This window comes from Ovis aries, chromosome 6 (assembly GCF_016772045.2).
Source record: "Ovis aries strain OAR_USU_Benz2616 breed Rambouillet chromosome 6, ARS-UI_Ramb_v3.0, whole genome shotgun sequence".
Classification (NCBI taxonomy): Eukaryota; Metazoa; Chordata; class Mammalia; order Artiodactyla; family Bovidae; genus Ovis; species Ovis aries.
This window is the reverse complement of record NC_056059.1, coordinates 116,795,732-116,820,216: the sequence shown is the minus strand read 5'-3', so window position 1 is coordinate 116,820,216 and position 24,485 is coordinate 116,795,732. Positions and strand designations below refer to the sequence as shown.

The 24,485-nt window shown below is 55.8% G+C and overlaps 1 protein-coding gene across 6 annotated transcripts in view; it reads left to right on the top strand.

Moving 5' to 3' along the window:
• Positions 1-24,485, top strand: part of FAM193A (family with sequence similarity 193 member A) — a 150,598-nt gene that overhangs the window by 62,461 nt on the left and 63,652 nt on the right. For all 6 annotated transcript variants that reach the window (XM_060417466.1, XM_027971298.3, XM_042251714.2 and 3 more), the window contains exon 2: positions 3,539-3,784. In XM_060417466.1, the coding sequence (XP_060273449.1) occupies positions 3,539-3,784 (246 nt within the window). The remainder of the gene's footprint in view (positions 1-3,538; positions 3,785-24,485) is intronic.

Below are 24,485 nucleotides of genomic sequence, written 5' to 3'. Positions count from 1 at the left end.
TTAGGGGAGGTTTGGCAATTTGGGTTTTGTTTCTGGTCAGGCCACTTGGCATGTGGGATCTTGGTTCTCTGACCAGGGCTCCTGTGCCCCCCGCAGTGGGAGCACAGCGTCCTGACCGCCGGGAAGTCCCGGCAGCTTCTTAGAAGTTCGGCGCCCCAGCTACTCTGCTCCTTGGTGTTTATGCAAGAGGAGTTAAAGCGTGTGTTCCCAGCACGATTTCTACATGAGTGCTCGCAGCAACTGCTGTTTGTGGAGCTGAAACCGGGAGACAGGCTGCCTGTGTCCAGACAGCAGAGTGGTAAGGGAGTTGTGGCTTATCTCCAAGGGACACTGCTCCGGAGTGGAAGGAGCAGTCTCATGAGCCACACAAGGAATCATCTCCAAGTGACGACACTGTGAGAGAGGCCCGGCAACAGAGGAGATGCTGCAGGGTGCCGTTCGTTGCAGACGCCTCCAGGAGCTGGCCCGTGAATCTGTGGAGTGGGAGCTCTGCGCGGTGGCCTGGGGCGGGGCGGGAGGACGAGGCAGGGAGACAGGGCCAGACTGGCTGCCATGCTGAGCCGAGTCTCCGGGCGTCGGAGTGTTTGAAGTCTGTTCGGGACGCGTTTGCGCTCCGCCGTCTCCTTGTCTGGCTTCACAGACCGTGTCCCCAAGGGATTGCGCCTGCTCTCCAGGGTGTCTAGCTCCACGTTGTCTGGGTGGGTAATGCTCTTCACCTCTGCAGCCCGTCCTCTGCTGCCAGGGACCCCGTGCCCAGGTAGATGAGCCCCCAAAGTCTGACAGCTCTGCTCCCCTGCGCTCCCCTCACGTTTGATGACCACCCCAGAGTTCGTTGTTCTCACGCCAGGGTTTCTCTGTATGGAGAGACCCGGGTCACACACTCCTTGCATGAGCTGCCTCCTCACAGGGCCTCCAGGCTGGCTGAGCAGCCCCAGCCCCGAGCCTCCCCTCCAGCCTCGAGCCTCCCCTCCAGCCTCGAGCCTCCCCTCCAGCCTGCGCCCTGTGCCGGAAGGACCCGTGTCCACAGCCGCCACCCGCGCCAGCACCCCTCTGCCAGCTCTTCCCGTGGCTGCTTCGCCCCCGGGTCTCACTTAGCTCTGCTCTCATTAAGGCCACGCTGTCCTCGTCCGCTCTGCACCCTTGGCAACTCCGTGTCTGCACCCCGGCGGAGAAGCGCCGCGTGCAGCGGGCCGGCGGGGTTCTGTGTCTGCTGGTCCGACGTCGCTCAGGCCAGCGGGACCCGGGCGTCTGGCCCATGCATGGTCTGCGTCAGGCCCTGTGCCCGAGCCGCCCCCACTGAGGCGGCTCCACGCGCAGCCCAGCCTCTCTACTACCCCCGACGTCTGACCCCCTTCCCGGGGGCTCCGCCTTCGTAGCAGTTTCACCCCAGCCTCTTCGCGCCTTCCCTTCTCTCATTTCTCCTCCTCGCACGTTCTTTCTCCATGTCCAGATGTGAGCGAGGCCAGGCCCCGCGGCTCCCTGCCCGCTTCTGCTCTGTCCGCACCCCAAGGCTTCTGGCTTAGCCCCCCACTCGAGACGTCTCCTGAAGGAGGCCCTCGATGGCTGCAGTGACGGAGGCCATCGTCCTCAACCGCAGACGTTTTTCTTGCTCTCGCTGCTCAGTCGCTGCTGACGTTCCGACTTGAGAGCGCAGATGTCTTGCCTTGTCCTTGCGTTTGAGGAGTATTGCGCTCGCTCCCGGCAGGGATCTTGGCTTACTCACCATGTGTCTCCATGCCTGGGCCAGTGTCTTGCTCACAGTGGGTTCCCAGGAAGCCCTGTGGGGATGGACCCTGAGCTGGGTGCTCTCAATTCACTTCTGTCTCTTAACATTCTGGTTCTGCTGGGGACCTTTGTCACCTCGGGCCCAGCGTCTCCTGCTCTGGCTAGAAAGGCACCCTGCAGAGGTCTGAGGCCTGGGGCTGTTCCGCCAGCGATGGGCTTGGGACCCGTTGGGACAGAGAAGGGTGGCTGCTCCCGGGGGGCAGCTGAACGTGCTCAGCCATTAAGGTGAACACCCTCAGACATGCAGGGGCTGCTGGGCTGGGTTGGTGAAACCTAGGGCGCACCTGCGGGTGTGCTGGGTGTAAGCAGGTCTGATGGCTGGTCCTCGTAGGCGGGGAAGAACAGGTGTTACACTTCTGTGTCTTAGCGGCGCTGTCTCACCCTTGCAGTTACTCGTGCTCTCGTCTGCCCCGTCCGCCCCCTCGTCTGCGCACCGGCCCCTGGCCCCTCCAGGCCTTGCTGACAGCCTTTGGGGGCGCTCTGGCCGTGGTGGCGGCAGTTCTGTCAGTGCAGAGTCAGGCCAGCCAGCGGCGGTGTGCACCTTGGTGAGGACGGCACGGGCAGCGCCAGGGCCGGGTGCAGAGCCGGGCTGCCAGCCGGGGGAGCGGGGGAGCGTGTGGGCAATGTTCCGGCCAGAATGGCCCCGGCAGGGTCCTGGTCTGCGGGCCCTCCACCTGGCGCCAGAGGCCGCTGTCCTCCATGCACTCTGCTCAGGAACCTTGGCTGGTGAGGCTGCGTCGGGAAGGCTGTGCCTGGCCTCCCTGCTCGCCTGCGGCCAGCTGCGCCTCTCTCAGCCACTCTCTGGGATTTGCAGGGTGGCTCCGCTAAGCGGCACGTGACGCCTCTGGGCTCCTGCCGATCTGGATTAACCCTTGGCTGCTGCTTGCTCACCTGGTGACTTCAGGCCTGTTTTAAACCTGGGCGCCTGTCTGTGTGTTTTATGGCTAACATTATGTTTCTGATAGCAAGGTTGGCACTAGAGAGGATCGGGAGTCACGATCTTTCCTCTCCCTCCTGCCTACCCTCACCCTCCAGCTTAGGACCTGTTTGAAAAGCGGAGGTGGATAGTGAGGCTGGAGCTGAATTCGTAACTGCGGACACGCTTGGAGGGAGGCCGGTCTTGGATGTTTTCATGTGTGGCTGCTGTCAGGCTCCTGGATGTTTATCTTGACTTGAACTTGGGCAGCCCGCCTCAGAGGTGGCTTGGCTCTGTAGGTGCACTCAAGCTAGATTGCCGCCCCAGCCTTGAGCCCTGAGTGCAGACCCCTCTAGAACCGGGGCTTCGACCTCTGTTGCTGTTCGTGGCTGGACTGAGCAGCCTGTGGAATCTTAGGTCCTCAACCCAAGCCCTCATCAGTGAAAGCAAGGGGTCCTAACCACTAGACCCCTGAATTTTGGAATTCCCTGAACTTTGTTGATGGTTAAAAGAAAAAAGAAACTGCCCGAATGCTTTCTCAGTCTGAATTGAGGCTAACGCTTCCTAGCATGTGGGGGAAACACAGAAGGCTAGGTGAAGGGGTGAAGACAGACTTCTGCCTCCTCCTCAGATGTTCTTTCTGGTGTCGCTCTTTTGTTTGAGGTATGTATTATGAGTCTCTAGAACGCTCAGCACAGCTCCATCCACAGAGTCCCAGTTTGGTGTTTCTCAGTGTGGACGCGTGTGCACTGAAGTGTGAGAGCGGTAAGGTTTGAGTGGCCCTGGCTTTGTGGCTCATGTTTTGAAAACACTTTGTTTTTCTTTTTTCTGTTCCAGACTCCTTTTAATTTTGGCATGAATCATAGAACACCACCCTACCCTGCTGGGGATTACTGTCTTCTGTGCAGAAGTGAGCGGAAAGACTCTCCGTTCTTAGAGAGTGGCGTGAAGACCGCGAGCAAGCTGGCCCTGTCCGTGGCGCCCAAGGGCAGCAGCGCGCTGCACCTGCCGCTCTGGGTGTGCCCCGACTGCCGGCGGACCGTGGAGAAGGGCGAGCGCCACGGCGGCCCCGAGCAGCCGGCGGTGAGTGCCCGCGGGGCTGCGCCCGGCCCGGCGCCTCCTGCGCTGCCCGCAGGCCGGCCCGTCCGCGAGCTCGGCGGCCCACAGGGCGGGTCTCAGCGTTTCACAGCCGGTCGCAGGACTTCTTTGGCGGTACAATCTGTTGAAACCTAGGCGGCTGTGTGTGCGCTCAGCCCTAGGCGATCCCGCTGCTGGTGACCCTCCATGAGCTTCTCTCCCAGATGCATTCTTAGGCCAGGCCCCCCGCCCCACTCTGCCCCTCCCTTTTCAAGCCTCAGCTCAATGGAGCCTTCTTGAGAGCATCAGCATCTTCAGCCCAGACAGCGTCTTCGTGGGCCCTGGTTCCGAAAGGCCTTTGGTTTTTCTTCTTGAAGCAATTCATGGCTGTGCTGGGTCTTGGCAGCTGCCCTTGGGCCCCATCCAGCGTGGAGCGCAGGGGGCTGCGGGCTGCGGGCTTCCGCTGCAGTTCTTGCCATCGTAGAGCACACGCTGGTGGGCACGCGGGCTCTGGAGCGGTGGTGCTCGTCGGGCTTAGTCACCCCGTGGCATGTGGGACCTTCCCAGACCAGGGATTAAACCCGTGTCCCCTGCACTGGCCGGCAGAGCCTTAGACGCTGGACCACCATGGGGTCCCGAAAGGGCTTTCAGACCTGGCCTTTGGGATCTGGAGGGAGTTGCCTTGCAGCCATGCGAGGCCCCGCGCTCTCGGCCATCTGTACCTTTGATCCCCGCCTGCTGACTGTTTCTGAGCAGTGGTCTCTGTGCTCCTGCCCCTGCATGCAGCCGTGGCAGCCCCCCCCCCCCCCCCCCGCCCCCGGCACTTCCTGCTTCCTGCCCTGAGGCTGCTGTCCACTTGAGCCCCTACTCAGGCCCGCTGCTGCCTGGTGGAAACCCCCTCCCTGCCTTCCGCTGAGCTGTGGCTTCTATTTGAGGGTTTCCCGGGAGGCAGCGCCAGCTCACGCGCTGGCTCCTGGCATAGAGCTGCAACAGCTGCAGCTCAGAGCCCCGTCGCTGTCAGGAGTGGGCTTCTCACTGGTGTGGCTCCCGCGCAGCCCTCTTTCCTGCCCTGCTCTCCTCAGCGCTGCTTTCTAATGTGCTGTGTACCTAACGCGCTCACTTTGTCTTTCCTTCACTGGGATATGCGCTCCAAGAGGGCAGCTCTTTCTGTGTATTTTCTCGCCAGAAGCAGGGCTCGGTTAGTCAGTTCAGTCCTCAGTTGTGTCCCAGGGACTGCAGTGCGCCAGGCCTCCCTGTCCATCACCAGCTCTGCCCTCAGACATCTTGGGCACCAGAACGAGTGGATGAGCGCGTGAAGAAATGAGCGGATACAGGATGAGAGACTAAAAGGCTGGCCCGGGCGGCCTTAGCTTCTTCACCTGCAGAGCTTTGTGCTTTTAGCACCTTATTTCACTCTCGTTTCCTTTCTTGTTCACTTTAAGTGTTTGGTCTTTTTTCAGTTTTGTAGTAGTTCAGTCAGTCTTGTCCAACTCTCTGCGACCCCATGGACGGCGGCACACCAGGCCTCCCTGTCCATCACCATCTCCCGGAGCTGCACAGACTCATGTCCATCGAGTCGGTGATGCCATCCAGCCATCTCATCTCTGTCAGTCCGTCTGTTCTTGCCCTCAGCCTCCCCCAGCACCAGTCTTTTCTAACAAGTCAGCCCTTCGCATCAAGTGGCCAAAGTATTAGAGCTTCAGCTTCAGCATCAGTCCTTCCAATGAATATTCAGGATTGATTTCCTTTAGGATTGACTGGTTTGATCTCCTTGCAGTCCAAGGGCCAAGTCCAACTTCTCCAGCACCACAGTTCAAAAGCATGAATGCCTTGGCGCTCAGCCTTCTTAATGTTCTGACTCTCACATCCGTACGTGACTGCTGCAAACACCATAGCTTTGACCATACGGACCTTTGTCCGCAGAGTGGCGTCTCTGCTTTTGAATGTGCTGTCGAGGTTTGCCCTCAGCTGCTTAATGGAGGTCTGTTTAGCATTCCTGATACTTGTTTGCTCTCTGTTCGCTTCCAGTGGGCGTTCTTGAGTCTCCCCCAGCTCACGCATTCTCTTTGCTCCCCGAGCTTTCCTGTCTTCGGCTCCTGTTTCCAGTCCAACTCCTCTGCAGCGGCCTGACTGCCTTGGGGGAATAGTTGCTCTGTCCGTCCTGGTTTGGAGGCAAGTGGAAAGGCCTGGCATGGCCCATCAGTCTTTCCAGGATGAGAGTGTCGTTTCCTGACTCTCATTTTGCCTGGACGATGCATCCGCAGATGAGACTTCTCTCCTCATCAGAAAGTGGTCCTGGGGGCCCCCGAGGCGTCATGTCAGCCAGCGCCTGTGGGTTTAAACCTTCTGCTGCTGTTGTGTGGTGGGCTTCTGTGTTCAAGCTGCTTAAGACTGCTGAACGTTGTTTTTCCCCAGTGAGACGTAACTGACATCTAGTAAAGCCCACCCATCTGGAGCGTGTGTGTGGTTCCCTGGGTTCTGAGAGGTTGGTGCAGTCGTGTGCACACTGTCACCACGGCTGAGACACGGAGCCCCCAGACGGCGCCCTGCCCGCTGGGTGGTGGCCCTCCCCCCGCAGCCCCTGGCGCGGCCTCTGTCCGCGAGGCTCTGCTGCCTCCAGGGCGCCGCGTGTGCCGCTTCGCCTGGTGGAACGCTCCGAGCGTTGTGCGCCTTGTTTCCACTGCGTGAGCTGTAGAGACAGGCTGCAGCTGTGTGGGCCTGCTCATCGTCGGTGTGTGTTTCTGTCATCCCCAGACTTGGACTGCTCTGAGGCGAGCTGTTGTGAGCGTCCTTGCGCAGGTCTCTCTGCAGACAGCCTCTGTACGCGCTACTGGCCTGGTTTGCTCCGGTCTGGTTGAGAACTTGGCATCTGCCTGTGAAGGGAATCAGCCTCATTGAGGCGCCTGGAAGGCGTCCTGTCTTGTAGTCTTTTGGAGCCTCGTAAAGTGAGTTGAGATGTGCTGCTGCTCCTGGTCTTCTCTGGAGAGTTTGTTCAGTGGTGGGGGCGTGTGTGGTGGTGGGGGCGTGTGCAGGGTCAGTGGTGTGTATGGTGTTGGTGATGTTTGTACAGTGTCGGTGGGGTATGTATATTGTAGTGGCCGTGGTGTGTGTGGTGGGGGCGGTGTGTGCAGGGTCAGTGGTGTGTATGGTGTTGGTGGGGTGTATGTATTGTAGTGGCAGTGGTGTGTAGTGGTGGCGGGGGTGTGTGTATATAGTGGGGTGTGTCTGTAGCGGGAGTGGGGGTGTGTGTATATAGTGGGGTATGTGTGTGTAGTGGTGGCGGGGGTGTGTATATATAGTGGGGTGTGTGTGTGTATATAGTGGGGTATGTGTGTGTGTAGCGGTGGCGGGGGTGTGTGTATATGGGGGGTGTATATAGTGGGGCGTGTTTATATAGTGGGGGGTGTGTATATAGTGGGGGGTGTGTGTGTAGTGGCGGGGGTGTGTGTATATAGTGGGGTGTGTGTGTATATAGTGGGGTGTGTGTATATAGTGGGGTGTGTGTATACAGTGGGGGGTGTGTATATAGTGGGGTATGTGTGTGTGTAGCGGTGGCGGGGGTGTGTGTATATGCGGGGGTGTATATAGTGGGGCGTGTTTATACAGTGGGGGGTGTGTATATAGTGGGGTGTGTGTGTGTGTGTAGTGGTTATGTGTATACTGTACACGGCATCAGTTCAGTTCAGTCGATCAGTTGTGTCCGACTCCCCCATGAACCGCAGCACGCCAGGCCTCCCTGTCCATCACCAACTCCTGGAGTTCACTCAGACTCACATCCATCGAGTCCGGGATGCCATCCAGCCATCTCATCCTCGGTTGTCCCCTTCACCTCCTGCCCCCAATCCCTCCCTGCATCAGAGTCTTTTCCAATGAGTCACCTCTTCGCATGAGGTGGTCAAAGTACTGGAGTTTCATCTTTAGCATCAGTCCTTCCAAAGAAATCCCAGGGCTGATCTCCTTCAGAATGGACTGGTTGGATCTCCTTGCAGTCCAAGGGACTCTCAAGAGTCTTCTCCAACACCACAGTTCAAAAGCATCAGTTCTTCGGCGCTCAGCCTTCTCCACAGTCCAACTCTCACATCCATACATGACCACAGGAAAAACCATAGCCTTGACTAGACGGACCTTAGTCGGCAAAGTAATGTCTCTGCTTTTAAATATACCATCTAGGTTGGTCATAAATTTTCTTCCAAGGAGTAAGCGTCTTTTAATTTCATGGCTGCAGTCACCATCTGCAGTGATTTTGGAGCCCCAAAAAATAAAGTCTGACACTGTTTCCACTGTTTCCCCATCTATTTCCCATGAAGTGATGGGACCAGATGCCATGATCTTCGTTTTCTGAATGTTGAGCTTTAAGCCAACTTCCTCTTTCACTTTCATCAAGAGGCTTTTAGTTCCTCTTCACTTTCTGCCATAAGGGTGGTGTCATCTGCATATCTGAGGTTATTGATATTTCTCCTGGCAATCTTGATTCCAGCTTGTGCTTCTTCCAGCCCAGCGTTTCTCATGATGTACTCTGCATAGAAGTTAAATAAGCAGGGTGACACTATACGGCCTTGACGTACTCCTTTTCCTATTTGGAACCAGTCTTTTGTTCCATGTCCAGTTCTAACTGTTGCTTCTTGACCCGCATACAGATTTCTCAAGAGGCAGGTCAGGTGGTCTGGTGTTGCCATCTCTTTCAGAATTTTCCACAGTTTATTGTGATCCACACAGTCAAAGGCTTTGGCATAGTCAATAAAGCAAAAATAGATGTTTTTCTGGAACTCTCTTTTTCCATGATCCAGCAGATGTTGGCAATTTGATCTCTGGTTCCTCTGCCTTTTCTAAAACCAGCTTGAACATCAGGAGTTCACGGATCACGTATTGCTGAAGCCTGGCTTGGAGAATTTTGAGCATGACTTTACTAGCATGTGAGATGAGTGCAGTTGTGCGGTAGTTTGAGCATTCTTTGGCATTGCCTTGTCGGTGGTGGTGTGTGTAGTGGCAGTGGTGTGTAGTGGTGGCGGGGGTGTGTGTATATAGTGGTGGTGTGTGCGGTGGTGGCTGGGGTGGTCCTTCTCCTGTGGGGGCAGTGCCAGGCCGCTCCTGCAGAGGTGTTGGGCGAGGCTGGCCCTGGAGCTGGCACGGCCCCGCGTCTCAGGCGCTGCCCCATGCTGGTGTGGGCTGGGCTGGGGCTCTCCCGACGCCCCGGGCCTCTTCTGCGGCCCCTTCTCCCTCCCCCGCCCTGTGTCTGGGGCCAGGTGTGCCTGCCTGCTGACCCTGCCCTGAGGTGGGGCGTCTGAGGGTCTGGGCTGGGGCCCCAGCAGGGAAGGCCTGCGCTTGCTTGAGGAGAAGGCTGGCCACCCTTGGCCTCGGGCACTCGCTGTGAGTGCAGCTGGGCCTCTGTGCTGCCCCCTCGGCCAGCGCCCCTGGGCCTGGCACTGTCGGGCGGGCCTAAGCCTCGGGCGTGGGGGCCGTGCCAGTGTCCCCTTGGTCAGGGACGTGCTGAGCGAGGCCCACGGACCCAGTGCTGAACGCGCTCCGTCTCCAGAGGCCATGCCCGGCCTCCCCGCTCCACGCCTTCCCGCCCTACAGGCCTCGGTCAGAGCCTGGTGCCGAGACCATGTCCCGCGTGGACACCGAGAAGCCTCGGTTTCAGATGTCCACCTGGATCCCAGCTCTCCGGTCACGGGCTTGAGTGTGTCTGTCCCAGGGGTCTCCGCCCTCCCCAGCCCTCCCCCGGCCCCAGCCCCTCCGCCTGGGCCTGCTGCCCGCTGCCCACCAGCCCGCTGGGTCCTGCCTGATGGGAGGGGCCCGGCCTGGCGTGCTGCCCTGGCCACCCCGCTGGGCCCGGGACTGCCCCGGCCCCGCTAACACTCCACGGCCTCCCTGCGGCCGAGGAGCCCACCTCCTGGGTGTGCCCCCCAGGGCCCAGGTGGCCGGTGGTGCTCGTCCTTCCCTCCTCCGGCCCAGGCCCCGCCTGCGCGCCCGCCTCCAGCCTCACTCCCCCCACCGCCGCCCCCGGGTCACAGCCTCCTGCCTTCTCCACAGCGGTGCAGGGCTGGGGGGTGCATTTTGAACTTTTGCTTCAGTTTCTTGAACAGATAAGACGTTTTCCGTTTGTTTTCAAGTCGTGTATGTGTGTGTAGTCACTCCGTCGTGCCTGACTCTCTGTGACCCTGTGGACTGTAGCCCGCCAGGCTCCTCCGTCCACGGGATTCTCCGGAGAAGAATCCTGGGGCGGGTTACCGTTTCCTTCTCTGGGGGATCTTCCCAGACCAGGGGTCGCACCCGGGTCTCCCGCAGCGCAGGTGGCTTCTTTACCGCCTGAGCCCCCGGGGCAGCCCCTGTTCAAGTGAGCTGCGGTGAAGAGGTGTCGGTCTGTGTGCGGGGGTCTGCTGCGGTTGCTGCCGTGCCTGTGGATGCAGCACTCTGCTCCTCACATTTGTGCTTTTTCTTTCCTGTTTTTAGCCAGTCTCGCTGGAAGCCTGTCAGTTATGTCTCCAAAGAGGAGCTGGAAAAGCTTTAGAAACCTCTGTCTTCCACTCCGCTCCATTCGGGACTGCTGCTGTGTGTGCGGGGGGCGGTGTCTGGGTGCCAGCCGCTCCCGGCCCCTCCGTGCCCCCAGCGTCCTCTCCGCCCTCACGGAGACTCCACTGCTGGCAGGCGTGCTCCACGCTGCTCCTCCCCAGGGGCCCTGCTCTGCTCAGGGTGCTGGAGGTGGTGATGGCAGGTGCCGCCGGGTCCCGCGTTGCAGATAGACACCGTCAGTCGTGGGCCTGGCTCCCCCGGTTCCTTGTTCTAGGGAGCAGGGCACAGACGCCACGGTGAGGCAGGGCCACGACAGTGTGGGGACTCCCCATCTTCCAGGCCTCTTCCGAGGGCGGGGAGCTGGAGCTGCGTGCCAGTTGCTTTAGGGACGTGGCCCTCCTATGCCCGTCTTACCCGGAGACCGGGGGGCACCTGCCCGCTCTGCCTGCCTGCGCCTGCACAGGAGGATGGGCACAGCATGCACGCACGGGTGGCCCATCCTGCACAGCAGCGGCCCCGCCGAGGCGCCCGCAGAGCTGGCGGGTCTTTCTCGGTGGCTGCTCCCCTGCCCTTCTCCGTGGGGTTCTTCCCCATCAGTGTTTACGATTCTGCCGTCGCGTGTGCTGGAAACCTGCTTGCTGCTCTGTATTTTGAATTGCTAGTAGTATGGGCTCAACTTTAAGTGTTGTCCAATCGTGGTTATTTCTGTTTTCAACAATGAATTGTTTTAGAAGTATTTGTAGGTATCCAAACCTATCTCTTGGATTACTTGCAATCATACTGACTTTTAACTTACTGCTGTTACTGTTGAGCCTCGTGGCGTGTCTTAGAGTGGTTCCTCGTCAGTCAGATACACTGATATGTGGTGGTGGTTGTCCGGTCGCCCATCCATGCCCAACTCTGTGCCACCCCCAAAGACTGCCGCGTGCCAGGCCTTGCTGCCCCTCGCATCTCCCGAGGTCTGCCGTGGTTCATGTCCGTTGCACTGGGGATGCCGTCCAACCTTCTGCCCTCAGTCTTTCCCAGCATGAGGGGCTTTTCCAGTGAGTTGGCTGTTCACATCAGATGACCCAGATACTGGAGCTTCAGCGTCAGTCCTTCCAACGAGGATTCAGGGTTGACTTCCCGTAAGATTGACTGGCTGGACCTCCTTGCTGTTCAGGGGACTCTCAGGCATCTTCTCCAGCACCACAGCTCAGAGGCATCAGTCCTTTGGCGTCTGCCTTCTTCATGGTCCAGCTCTCACAGCCGTACGTGACCTCTGGGAAGACCATGGCCTTGACTAGACCGACTTTTGCCCGCAGGGTAACGTCTCTGCCTCCCGACACGCTGTCTGGGCGTGTGACGGCGTTCCTGCCAGGAAGCAGTCGCCTTCTGGCTTCATGGCTGCCGTCACTGTCCGCAGGGATTCTGAGCTCAGGAGGAGGAACTCTGCACGGCTCCCGCAGTTTCCCCTTCTATTTGCCGTGAAACAGTGGGGCTGGGAGCCATGGTTGCGGCTTCTTTCACCTTGAGCTTTAAGCTGCTGTCTCGCGCTTCACCCTCATCAAGGGGCTCTTTAGTCCCTCTTCACTTTCTCCACCAGAGTGGCGTCTTCCACCTCTCTGAGGTTGCCGGTGTTTCTCCCGCCTGTCTGGATTCCAGCTTGTAGCTCATCCACCCGGCGTTTCTCGCGATGTGCTCCGCGTGCGGGTTAGGCAGGATGGCAGCAGGCAGCCCTGTCGCAATCGTTTCTCAGTCTTGAACCGGTCGTTTCACACAGGGCTCTAACTGCTGCTTCTCGGCCCGCACGCACGTCTCTCAGGAGACAGGCAAGACGCCTGGCATCCCCATCTCTTTAAGAGCTTTCCACAGATCGTTTCGATCCACACAGTCAAAGACTTTAGCATAGTCAGTGAAACAGGTAGATTTTTTCTGGAATTCCCTTGCTTTCTCTATGATCCGGGGAATGTTGGCAATTTGATCTCTGGTTCCTCTTCCCTTTCTAAAACCAGCTTGGACATATGGAAGTTCTTGGTTTGCACGATGCTAAGGCCTAGCATGCAGACTTTTAAGCACGACCGTCCTAGCATGGGAGATGAGTGCGACTGCCCAGTGGTTAGCACATTCTTTAGTGCTGCCCCTCTTGGGAACTGGGATGAGGACTGACCTTTTCCAGTCCCGTGGCCACTGCTGGGTCTTCCAGATTTGCTTACGTATTGAATACAACACCTCGATGGCGTCACCCTTTCCCGGTTTTGAGTGACTCTACTGGAATCCCGCCGCCTCCGCTGGCTTCACCACCAGCAGTACTTCCTAAGGCCCGCTTGGCTTCGCTTTCCGGAATGTCTGGCTCTGGCTGGCCGGCCGCACAGGCGCAGTGATCCAGGTCATCAGCATCTGTTCTGTGCAGTTCCATGTGTTCGTCCCATCTCTTGCTGGCCTTCCCAGCGTCTGCAGGCCTCTGCCGTCTCTGTCCTTCATTGTGCCACCCTTGGCCAAATGTCCCCTTTCCCTTTTTCCTGCGGAGTCTCGGGCTTCCTGCTTTTGTTGCTTCCTTCCAGCTTTGTGCAGTGCTCGCTGAAGAAGGCCTTCTCGCCTCTCTGTGCTGCTCTTTGGAGCTCTGCGCACAATGGGGTGCGCCTTTCTCCTCCTCCCTCGCTTTCCACTTCTCTCCTTCTTACAGCTGTTTGCAGGGCCTACTCAGAGACCCACTGTGCCTTCTGGTTCTTCCTTCTCTTTGGGATGGCTTTGTTTGCTTGCCTTGCTGTACAGTATTACAGATCTCCATCCATAGTTCTTCAGGAACACGATTAACAGGATCCAATCCCTTGAATCTATTCATTGCCCCCCCCCCCTGCATATTCACAGGGATTTGATTTAAGTTGTACCTGGCTGGTCTAGTGGTTTTCCCTGCTCTGTTTAGTTTTAGTCTGAATTTTGCTATGAGAAGCTGATGATCTGAGCCACAGTCAGCTCCAGGTCTTGTTTTTGCTGACTGTATACAGCTTCTCCATCTTTGGCTACAAAGAACGTAATCAGTTTGATTTTGGTATTGACCATTTGGTGATGTCCATGTGTAAAGTTGTCTCTTGTGTTGTTGAAAAAAGGTATTTGCTGTGACCAGTGCGTTCTCTTGGCAGAATTCAGTTAGCCTTTGCCCTGCTTTATTTTGTTCTCCAAGGCCTAACTTGCCAGTTAACTTCAGGTATCTCTTGACTTCCTACTTTTGCATTCCAGTCCCCAGTGATGAATAGGACATATCTTTTTTTGCTGTTAGTTCTAGCAGGTCTTCTCTGTCTTCATAGAACTGTTCAACTTCAGCTTCTTTGCCATCAGTGGTAGGGGCATCAGTTCAGTCGCTCGGTCATGTCTGACTCTTTGTGACCCCATGGACTGCGGCACACCGTGCTTCCCTGTCCATCATCAACTCCCGGAGCCTGCTCAGACTCACGTCCGAGTTGGTGATGCCATCCAGACATCTCGTCCTCAGCCGTCCCCTTCTCCTCCTGCCTTCAATCCTTTCCAGCATCAGGGTCTTTTCGAGTGAGTCAGTCACAGTGTGAAAGGGTGAGGGCATAGACTTGGCTTACATGTTGAATAGCTTGCCTTGAAAATGAACTGAGATCATTCTGTCACTTTTGAGGTTGCACCCAAGTGCTGCATTTTGGACTCTTGTTGACTTTGAGGGCTTCTCCATTTCTTCTATGGGATTCTTGCCACAGTAGTAGATATAATGGTCATCTGAATTAAATTTGCCCGTTCCCGTCCATTCTGGATTCCTAAGATGTTGATGTTTATTCTTGCCATCTCCTGCTTGGCCGCGTCCGACTGATCTTGGCTCACGGGCCCAACACGCCAGGTTCCTGGGCAGCACTGTTGGCAGCATCGGACCCGCTCTCGCCACCAGGCGCGTCCACAGCTGAGCATCCTTTCCGCTCTGGCCCAGCTCACTCTTTCTGGGGCTGCTAGTAGTTCTCCTCCGCTCTCCCCAGAAGCATATCGGACACCTTCCGACCTGGGGGCTCGCCTTCCGGCCCGGGGGCTCGCCTTCCGGCCCGGGGGCTCGCCTTCCAACCCGGGGGACTCGCCTTCCGACCCGGGGGCTCGCCTTCCGACCCGGGGGACTCACCTTCCGGCCCGGGGGCTCGCCTTCCGGTGTCTCATATCTTTTTGTCCTCTTGCGCAGCTCAGGAGGTTCTCGCGGCAAGTATGCTGGGACGGTTTGCCATTCCCTCCTCCAGGGGCTCACGTTTTGTTAGAACTCTCCGTCATGACCCATCGCCTCAGTCTCGTAACACGTGGCTAGGTTTTTCTGAGTGTTGCACGCGTGCTTGAAGCTGTCTCCTCAGCCTTCGGGTAGAGGACTCCGCCCGCGCTTGCCCGCCCGTGTTAGTCGCGCTCTTTCTTGGCTTTGTGTGTGCCCTTTTTTCTCAAAAGTTTTCCAGTTTTGCCCTCCAGGTGTTAGGGCTCTGCTGGATGGACGCAGGCTGCTGATTAAGCCCAGCCGTTGCCCGCTGGTGTGGCGGCCTCTCCCTCTCTCCTCAGGGCCCCTTGTTCACTGTCGGGGTGCACGAGTGCTCTCCCGCCCTCCTCCCCTTCCCGCAACCTGGTACTCTCAGCTGCTTCAGGCTGTGTCTTGTAAGTGGTCTTCTAGTCACTTCTTGAGTCAGCATAGCAGTGCATCTCATTTGGTCTCTTGAGAAGCGATTTCATATTTTTTATTGAGATAAAGTTGATACACAGTGAGTTTCAGGTGTACAGCAGTGATTCACAATTTTTAAAGGTTATGTTCCATTTATAGTCAGTAAGGCTGAGCGCCGAAGAATTGATGCTTTTGAAATGTGGTGCTGGAGAAGACTCTTGAGAGTTTTCTTGGACAGCAAGGAGATCCAAGCAGTCCATCCTAAAGGAAATAAACCCTGAATATTCATTGGAAGGACTGATGCTGAAGCTGAAGCTCCAATACTTTGGCCACCTGATATGAAGAGCTGACTCACTGGAAAAGATTCTGATGCTGGGAAAGATTGAAGGCAAGAGAAGAAGGGGGTGGCAGAGGATGAGATGGTTCAATAGCTTCCCCGACTCAATAGAGATGAGTTTGAGCAAGCTCTGGGAGATAGTGGAGGACGGAAGGGCTTGATGTGCTGCAGTCCATGGGGTCCCAAAGAGTCAGACACAGCTTAGTGACTGAACAATAGTTGGTATAAAATACTGGCTCTGTTCCCCTGCCGTGCACAGTCTATGCTCACGTATTCCTTGCTTATCTGATGTGTACGCGGTGGTCTGCGTCTCCCAACCGCGGCCCCTCCCTGCCGCTCCCGCCTCCCTTTCCCTGCTGATGCCCGTGAGCTGACTGTGCGCTGAGAGTCTGCTTCTCTGTCTGGGCATGCTCACTTTCGCTCCACGGTTCAGACTCCACGTGCGTAAGCCGCGCCATACAGTACCTGGCTTTCTCTGGCTCTCTCTCAGCATAGTGCCCTCCAGGTCCGTCCATGTGGCTGTGGCTGTGGCTCTCCCCTTTTCTGGCGGCTGAGCAGCGTCCGATTGTGCACACGTGTGTGTGTACACTCCCTCCGTCTGTTCACCCGCTGATGGACATTTAGGTGGCTTCCGTGTCCCGGCTGCTGTAAACGGTGCTGCTGTGAACGCTGGTGTGCGTGTGTCTTTTCACACTAGTGTCTTCATTTTCTCCAGATGTCTGCCCGGGAGTGGAGTTGCCAGGTTGTGTGTCAGCTCTGTTGCTCGTTTCCTGAGGAAGCTCCTCGTTGCCTCGCGCAGGGGCTGCCCCAGTTTGCCTTCCCACCAGCAGGGTGCGAGGGTTCTCTTTTCTCCGCATCCTCACCAGTGGTTGTTACTCGTGGTCTTTTCGATGACAGACATTCTGACAGGTGAGAGGTGTTAATCTCGTTGTGGTTTTGATGTGCATTTGAGAAGCTATTTCCTTTTTTAAAAAAATATTTCTTTCTTTGGCTGAGCCAAGTCTTAGTTGCGGCATGCTGGATCTTTCAGTTGCAGCCTGTGGGATCTTCTAATTCCCTGATCAGGGATCAAACCCAGGCCCTCTACGCTGGGATCACAGTCTTAGCTGCAGGACCGCCGGGGAAGTCCTGGGCAGCTGTTTCCTCATGGCGGAATGAATCCTTGTCGCCTCCAGTGACCGCGATCTCTCTGGGTTGATTTCTGCTGCAGCGAGGTCCCCGGTCAGGCCTTGCCCGTCATCCGCTCCCCTCCCCCTCCCCCAGCACCTCCTGCTCCTCTTCCTGAGCTGCACGCCCTCACCCCCGTCCCTCTGCAGGGCTGTCCTGTTCTTCTGGAGTTCTGAACTCTACAGACAGGGGTCACGCGGTGCGTGTTGCTTTGCGTCCGGCCTCTCGCTCAGCGTCATGTTTGGGATCCATCGCCGCCTTAGTCTCCGTTTCGCTGCTGTTGCTGTTCAGGGGCTCAGTGTCCTGCTATTAGTGACCATGGCCGGCAGCACGCCCGGACTACCTGTCCTGCACCCTCTGCCGGAGCTCACTCAGACTCACATCCACTGAGTCAGTGATGTCATCCGACCAACTCATCCTCTGTTGACCCCTTCTCCTCCCGCCTTCAATCCTTCCCAGCATCAGGACCTTTTCCAGTGAGTCATCTCTTCACATCAGGTGGCCAAAGTACTGGAGCTTCAGCTTCAGCATCAGTCCTTCCAGTGAATATGCAGGACTGACCTCCTTTAGGATGGACTGGTTGGATCTCCTTGCAGTGCAAGGGGCTCTCAAGAGTCTTCCCCAGCACCACGGTTCAGAAGCGTCAGCTCCTCGGTGCTCAGCCTTCTTTACAGTTTAGCTCTCACATCCACACTTGACTGCTGGGGATACCATAGCTTTGACTAGATGGACCTTTCTCAGGAAAGTAATGTCTCTGTTTTTTAATGCACTGTCTAGACTTGTCATAGCTTTTCTTCCAAGGAGTAAGTGTCTTTTAATCAGTCTCATGGCTGCAGTCACCGTCTACAGTGATTTTGGAGCTCAAGAAAATAGTTTGTCAGTATTTCACTGTTTCCCCATCTGTTTGCCATGAAGTGATGGGACTGGCTGCCATCATCTTAGTTTTCTGAATGCCAGCTTTTTCACTCTCCTCTTTCACCTACATCAAGAGGCTCTTAAGTTCCTGTATACTTTTGGCCATAAGGGTGGTGTCATTAGCATTATCTGAGGTTATTGATATTTCTCCCGGCAACCTTGATTCTAGCTTGTGCTTCATCCAGCCCAGCGTTTCTCATGGTGTACTCTGCACATAAATTAAAAATAAGCAGGGTGACAGTATACAGTCTTGACGTACACCTTTTCCTGTTTGGAACCAGTCTGTTGTTCCATGTCCAGTTCTAACTGTTGCTTCTTGACTTGCATATAGGTTTCTCAAGAGGCAGGTCAGGTGGTCTGGTATTCCCATCTCTTGAAGAATTTTCCACAGTTTATTGTGATCAACACAGTCAAAGGCTTTGGCATAGTCAATAAAGCAGAAATAAATGTTTTTCTGGAACTCTCTTGCATTTTCCATGATCCAGCAGATGTTGGCAATTTGATCTCTGGTTCCTCTGCCTTTTCTAAAACCAGCTTGAACATCAGGAGTTCACGGATCACGTATTGCTGAAGCCTGGCTTGGAGAATTTTGAGCATGACTTTACTAGCATGTGAGATGAGTGCAATTGTGAGGTAGTTTGAGCATTCTTTGGCATTGCCTTTCTTTGGGATAGGAATGAAAGCTGACCTTTTCCAGTCCTGTGGCCACTGCTGAGTTTTCCAAATTTGCTGGCATACTGAATGCAGCACTTTCACAGCATCATCTTTTAGGATTTGAAATAGCTCAACTGGAATTCCATCACCTCCACTAGCTTTGTTCATAGTGATGCTTCGTAAGATGCACTTGATTTGCCTTCCAGTATGTCTGGCTCTGGGTGAGTGATCACACCATCATGAGTATCTGGGTCATTAAGATTTTTTTGTATAGTTCTTCTCTGTATTCTTGCCACCTCTTCTTAATCTCTTCTGCTTGTTAGGTCCATACTGTTTCTGTCCTTTATTGTGCCCATTTCTGCATGAAATGTTCCTCTGGTAACTCTGGTTTTCTTGAAGGGATCTCTGGTTTTTCCCATTCTTTTATTTTCCCCTGTTTCTTTGCATTGTTCACTGAGGAAGACTTTCTTATCTCTCCTTGCTGTTCTTTGGAACCCTGCATTAAAGTGAATATTTCTTTCCTTTTCTCCTTTGCCTTTCGTGTCTCTTCTTTTCACAGCTATTTGTAGGGCCTCCTCAGACAACCATTTTGCGTTTCTTTTTCTTGGTGATGGTCTTGCTCCCTGTCTCCTGTACAGTGTTACAAACCTCCGTCCATAGTTCTTCAGGCACTCTGTCTATCAGATCTAATCCCTTGAATCTATTTGTCGCTTTCACTGTATAATCATAAGGGATTTGATTTAGGTAGTGGTTTTCCCTACTTTCTTCAGTTTAAATTTGGAATTTTACAGTAAGAAGTTCATGATCTGAGCCACAGTCAGCTCCTGGTCTTGTTTTTGTTAACTGTATAGAGCTTCTCCATCTTTGACTGCAAAGAATATAATCAATCTGATTTTGGTATTGATCATCTGGTGATGTCTGTAAGTTGTCTCTTGTGTTGTTGGAAGAGGGTGTTTGCTATGACCAGTGCGTTCTCTTGGCAAAACTCTGTTAGCCTTTGCCCTGCTTCATTCTGTACTCCAGGGCCAGACTTGCCTGTTACCCCATGTATCTCCTGACTTCCTGCTTTTGCATCCCAGTCCCCTGTGATGAAAAGGACATCTTTTTTTGTTGTTAGTTCTCAAAGGTCTTGTAGGTCTTCACAGAACTGTTTAGCTTCTTTGGCATTAGTGATTGGAACATAGACTTGGATTACTGATACTGAATGGTTTGCCTTGGAAACGAACCAAGATCATTCTGTCATTTTTGAGATTGCACCCAAGTACTGCATTTCGGACTCTCTTGTTGACTATGAGGGCTACTCCATTTCTTCTAAGGGAATCTTGCCCACAGTAGTAGATACAGTGGTCATTTGGAGTAAATTTGCCCATTCCAGTCCATTTTTGTTCACTGATTCCTAAGCTGTCGACGTTCACTCTTGCCATCTCCTGTTAGACCACTTCCGGTTTGCTTGGATTCGTGGACCTGACATTCCCGGCTCCTGTGCGGCTTCCGTCAGCAGGCACACCCGCAGCTGGCTGCTGTTCTCGCTTTGACTCCGTGTCTCCACTCTTCTGGCGCTGTTCCTCCACTGACCTCCAGCAGCACTTCGGGCATCTAGCCAACCTGGGGAGTTCCTCTTTCAGCGTCCCATCTTGTTGCCTTTTCATACTGTTCTTGAGGTTCTCAAGGCAAGAATACTGAAGTGGTTTGGCATTACCTTCTCCAGGGGACCATATTTTGTCAGAGCTCTCCACCGTGACCCATCTGTCTCGGGTGGCCCCACACGGCATGGCTCATAGTTTCACTGAGTCAGGCGCGGCTGTGGGCCGTGTGGCCAGCCTGGGCGGGCATGTACTGTCCGCCTGTGTCTGATGGTGCCGCTGTCAGGCGCGGCTGTGGGCCGTGTGGCCAGCCTGGGCGGGCATGTACTGTCCGCCTGGGTCTGATGGTTCCGCTGTCAGGCGCGGCTGCGGGCCGTGTGGCCAGCCTGGGCGGGTATATGCTGTCCACCTGGGTCTGATGGTGCCGCTGTCAGGCGCGGCTGCGGGCCGTGTGGCCAGCCTGGGCGGGCATGTACTGTCCGCCTGGGTCTGATGGTTCCGCTGTCAGGCGCGGCTGTGGGCCGTGTGGCCAGCCTGGGCGGGCATGTACTGTCCGCCTGGGTCTGATGGTTCCGCTGTCAGGCGCGGCTGTGGGCCGTGTGGCCAGCCTGGGCGGGTATATGCTGTCCGCCTGGGTCTGGTGGTGCCGCTGTCAGGCGCGGCTGCGGGCCGTGTGGCCAGCCTGGGCGGGTATATGCTGTCCGCCTGGGTCTGATGGTTCCGCTGTCGGGCGCGGCTGTGGGCCGTGTGGCCAGCCTGGGCGGGCATATACTGTCCGCCTGGGTCTGGTGGTGCCGCTGTCAGGCGCGGCTGTGGGCCGTGTGGCCAGCCTGGGCGGGCATGTGCTGTCCGCCTGTGTGAGCTGATGCTGCCTTGTGTCTGGTCTCCAGATTCCGCTGTGCTGACGGGCGCTCCTGGAGCGCAGGCTTGCACACCCTGTTGCACATGCACGTAGCAGAGGGGCTGCTGAGTCACAGGGTCAGCTCAGCTGGCACAGGACCCACCTGCGACGGGGGAAGCCCAGTTCGATCCCTGGGTTGGGAAGGCCTCCTGGAGGAGGGTTAGGCTTCCCTCTCTGGTATTCTTGGGCTTCCCTGGCAGCGCAGGGGGTTAAGACTCTGCCTGCAATGCGGGAATCCGGGGTTCGATCCCTGGGTTGGGAAGCTCCCCTGGAGGAGGGCATGGCAACCCACTCCAGTATTCTTGCCTGGGGAACCCCGTGGACAGAGGAGCGTGGTGGGCTACAGGCCTGGGGTCGCAGAGTCGGACATGACTGAGCGACTAAACACAGCTCAGGGTTAAGATTGAAAGCGTATTTTTTTGATGAAAACTATTTCCAAAACAAAAATAATAGAGCAGCACTATTTTTAGATCTTGTTCACATTTGGATGGTAGAAGACAGCTGGCCCCTTCTGTCTGCTTGTGTGTTAGGTGGTTTGGTTGAAGTTGTAGTGATCACGTTTTCAGGTAACTCTGGATTTTCTCTGGTGCCACACCCACCTGTGGCAGGCAGCAGTTTCTCTTGGTCAGCTGCAGCACTCTGAGGGAATCTCCTGCCCGCACGTGAGTGTGCAGCACCAGGTGCTGGTCGTTTGCACAGTGATCTGTTACCCAGGAAGGGAGAGCTTCCAGCTAGGGACGCCTTTCAACATCCAGGTTGGTTGGTTTGTTTGTTTTTTACAAGCCACATTTGTTACTGCCACCGATATCTTCAGAAAGGTGTCCAAATGTGGATGCGCTTTCAGGCCCTCAGTAATGGACACATGTTTTCCAAACTTTTTTTGCTGGAAAGCTCCAGTTTTGTGACTGGCTGCAAGTAGCATCAGCTGTTTTCCTTGAAGAGACAGGCTTTTTTCATTCATTTTTGAGAAAATGTCTGACAGTATCCAAGTCTGAATATGTGCAGATGGGTCTGTCAGGCCTCTGTCCAGGCAGATTGACGTGTCCGGGACAGTGGGCTCACTCGGTGTGCAGCTGTGCTCCTCGGAGCACTGCAGGAGTGCTCCATGCAGACTCCTGTTTCGTCGCTTCGGACGCTCAGAAGACGTGCTCAAGGGCTAGGGTCAGTGCAGTCACTGCCTCGGCAGCATCACAGACACCCGGAAGTGGCGCTGACCGTTCAGCTCAGTGCCTGCTGCCGACGAGCGCGGCGGCTCCGGAGCGCGCTGCGCTGTGGGTTTTGCGACGGCCATGGCAGAGCGTGTGCAGAGAGAACGGCCTCTCACCTTGCGCTCGTCAAATCTGCCTTCGTCATTCTTGGTTCTTTCCGTTTCTGTGTAATTGAAAATTATCTTGTTGTTTCCGCACATGCACACACAGACAGCTGCCAGCACACATACATACATACAGAAGAAACACCCTGTTGAGATCTGACCGGGATGCCACTGACTGTAAGTTGGGAGGAGGAGAATTAATTTCTTTCTAGTATTAAGTTTTCTGATCCCATAAGCATGGACTCTTTCGCCGCTTACAAATGTTCCATGTTTGTTTGTATTATGCCTTTGCAGCTTAAAAAAAAATCTACTCAGAGTTACTTGACTTTTATTTCTGCTATTTCAGTGATTTTTTTTTTTCTTCCTTTACCTTTATTGGCATAGACATAACCGACGTCTCTTTTAACTTGCTGACTGGACATTGCTAGACCCTTCCACCCATCTGACTGTAGGTCATAACTTCACTTCTGTCAAGTGGAATCCCCGGTTTTATTTTCAAGATTTGCAATTTCAGGGGCTTCCCTGGTGGCTCAGTGGTAGAGAATCTGCCTTCAAGTGCAGGAGAGACAGGTTCAGTCCCTCATTGGGGAAGAGCCCACATGCCCTGGAGCAGCTAAGCCCGTGGCCCGCAACCGCTGAGCCTGTGTCCAGAGCCTGGGAGCCTCGGTTCCTGGAGCCCGCGTGCCCTGGAGCCCGGGCTCCGCAAGCAGAGGAGCCCTGCCGTGAGAAGGCCGCCCCCAGCAGAGACCTTGGCCAGGCCTGTGTCAGTGGAGTGGCGGCGGCGGCAGAGGCCGGGCTGAGCCCTGAGCAGTCACTCAGCAGCGGGGAAGCTGAGCCCGCACGGCGAGGGGCGGGTGGCTGAGAGCCTGCCTGCCCGTGCCAGGGGCACAGGCTCAATCCTGGGACGCAGTCTGGGGATGTCACAGACGCCACAGAGCGCCTGAGCCTGAGCGCCACAGCTGCCGAGCCAGCGCTCCCAGCAAGAGAAGCCCCGCAATGGGAGGCCCGTGCACCGCAAAGAAGGTAGCCTCTCCCCAAACTAGAGAAGACCCAGCGTAGCCAGAAATAAGTCAGGTTTAAAACAGAGTGAGGGGGCTGATGCTTCAGGCCCTTCACTGTGCGGGGAGGAGAGGGTGGACCCGGGAGGGACGGTGAGGCTGAGGGGGCCTCGGAAGGGACGCGAAGCAGTGAAGGGGAGAGCTGGGGGTCGGTGAGGGTTTGCCTTTCCTCCACATCCGTTTTGTTGCTGTGTAATGTTTGGTCTGTGTGTGAACGTGCATATAGTGAACATGTTGTAAGGGATAATGAGCCCGGTCAGCACCAGAAATCAGACCGTCGTGCACCGCCCTGCGCATCTTTCTTTCCCTCCCCTTCTCAGATAGCCACGGCCCTCTCATGTTTATCATTCCCTTATTTTCTTAAGCCCTTTAAAAATGCCTGTACGTGTGTGACGAGTGTCCTCGTAGCTTGTCGTCACCTCTCTTGACCCGCGTGAGAGTGGTGTGTGTGTGTCGCCTTTGTTTGCGAGAGCCTCGTGCTGTCTGGGCGGCTGTGGTTTCCCTTCGCGCTGGCGTAGTTAATTCGCTCTCCACCTGCTACAGTTCACGTACGATTTAGTGCATTCTGTACTGTGACTCATTCGTCAGTAATTTTGCTGAACTGTGGACAAAAGACAGTCTTTTCAATATACATTGTTCTGGTACAATTCGATATTCACATGAGAAAGAATGATACTTGGCCCATGTCTTAACCACTCGGAAACATCAACTCAGAATGGGCCGTAGACTTCAGTGGAACATCCGAAAGTCTGAAACTCCTAGGAAATAAACCTCCTTGATGTGGTCTCAGAAGTGAGTTTTTGGATTTGCCATCTAAATCACAATCAACAAAATGAAAAATAAACAGCTGGGGCCACATAAAGTTAAAGAGCTTCTGCATAGCAAAAGACCACCAAGAAAGTGAAAAAATCTGCAGAATGGAAGGACAAACCACATATCTGATTAGGGCAATACCCAAAATGCATCAGGACTCGCTACAACTCAGCAAGAAACCAAGCGGCCCAGGTGAAAAGTGATCCAGCGGTTCAGAGCCTCCTGGTCACGGGTCGCGTTTTCCTGCCTCGTGACTCTGTTGCTGGTTGTGGACGTTGTGCGTTGTATGTGGTTGAGGTGCGGGGTCTTTAAAACCGCGTGGCTCTTGGGCAGAGCCTGGTGACTGAAGGGAGCCTGTCTGAGAGGTGCGGCGGTGGCTGAGCGCGGGGAGCTCGCTCCTCCTTTGTCAGTGGGAAACGTTCCTCCCGGATCTCGCCCGAGCCTGCCCCGGCGCCCGGCCGAGGCCCTGCTGCTCCCGTGCAGTGGCCGGCAGGTCAGAAAGGGGCCCGCCCTCGTGGGACAGAGCTTTTCGTGGGGAAGATGGGTCGCAGTTTGTCACGACCGGGGTCAGGGCCAGCAGCGCTCTGCTGGTGTGGACAGGCTCACTGGAACGTGAGGAGTGAGGGGCCGGCGACAGAAGGCCGGTGCACAGGCCCAAGAGGGCGCTGCGAGGGTGCCACCTGGTGCGCAGGGGCAGCCCTGCGGGTGGGCGGTGGGGCCAGGGCACACCTGGGGCGGGGCCGCTGGGGGCTGCAGCTGGCGGGCTCGCCTGGCCCAGGAGCGGGGCACGGCAGAGGGGCCGTGGTCGCTGGACGGAGAGCATCGGGTTT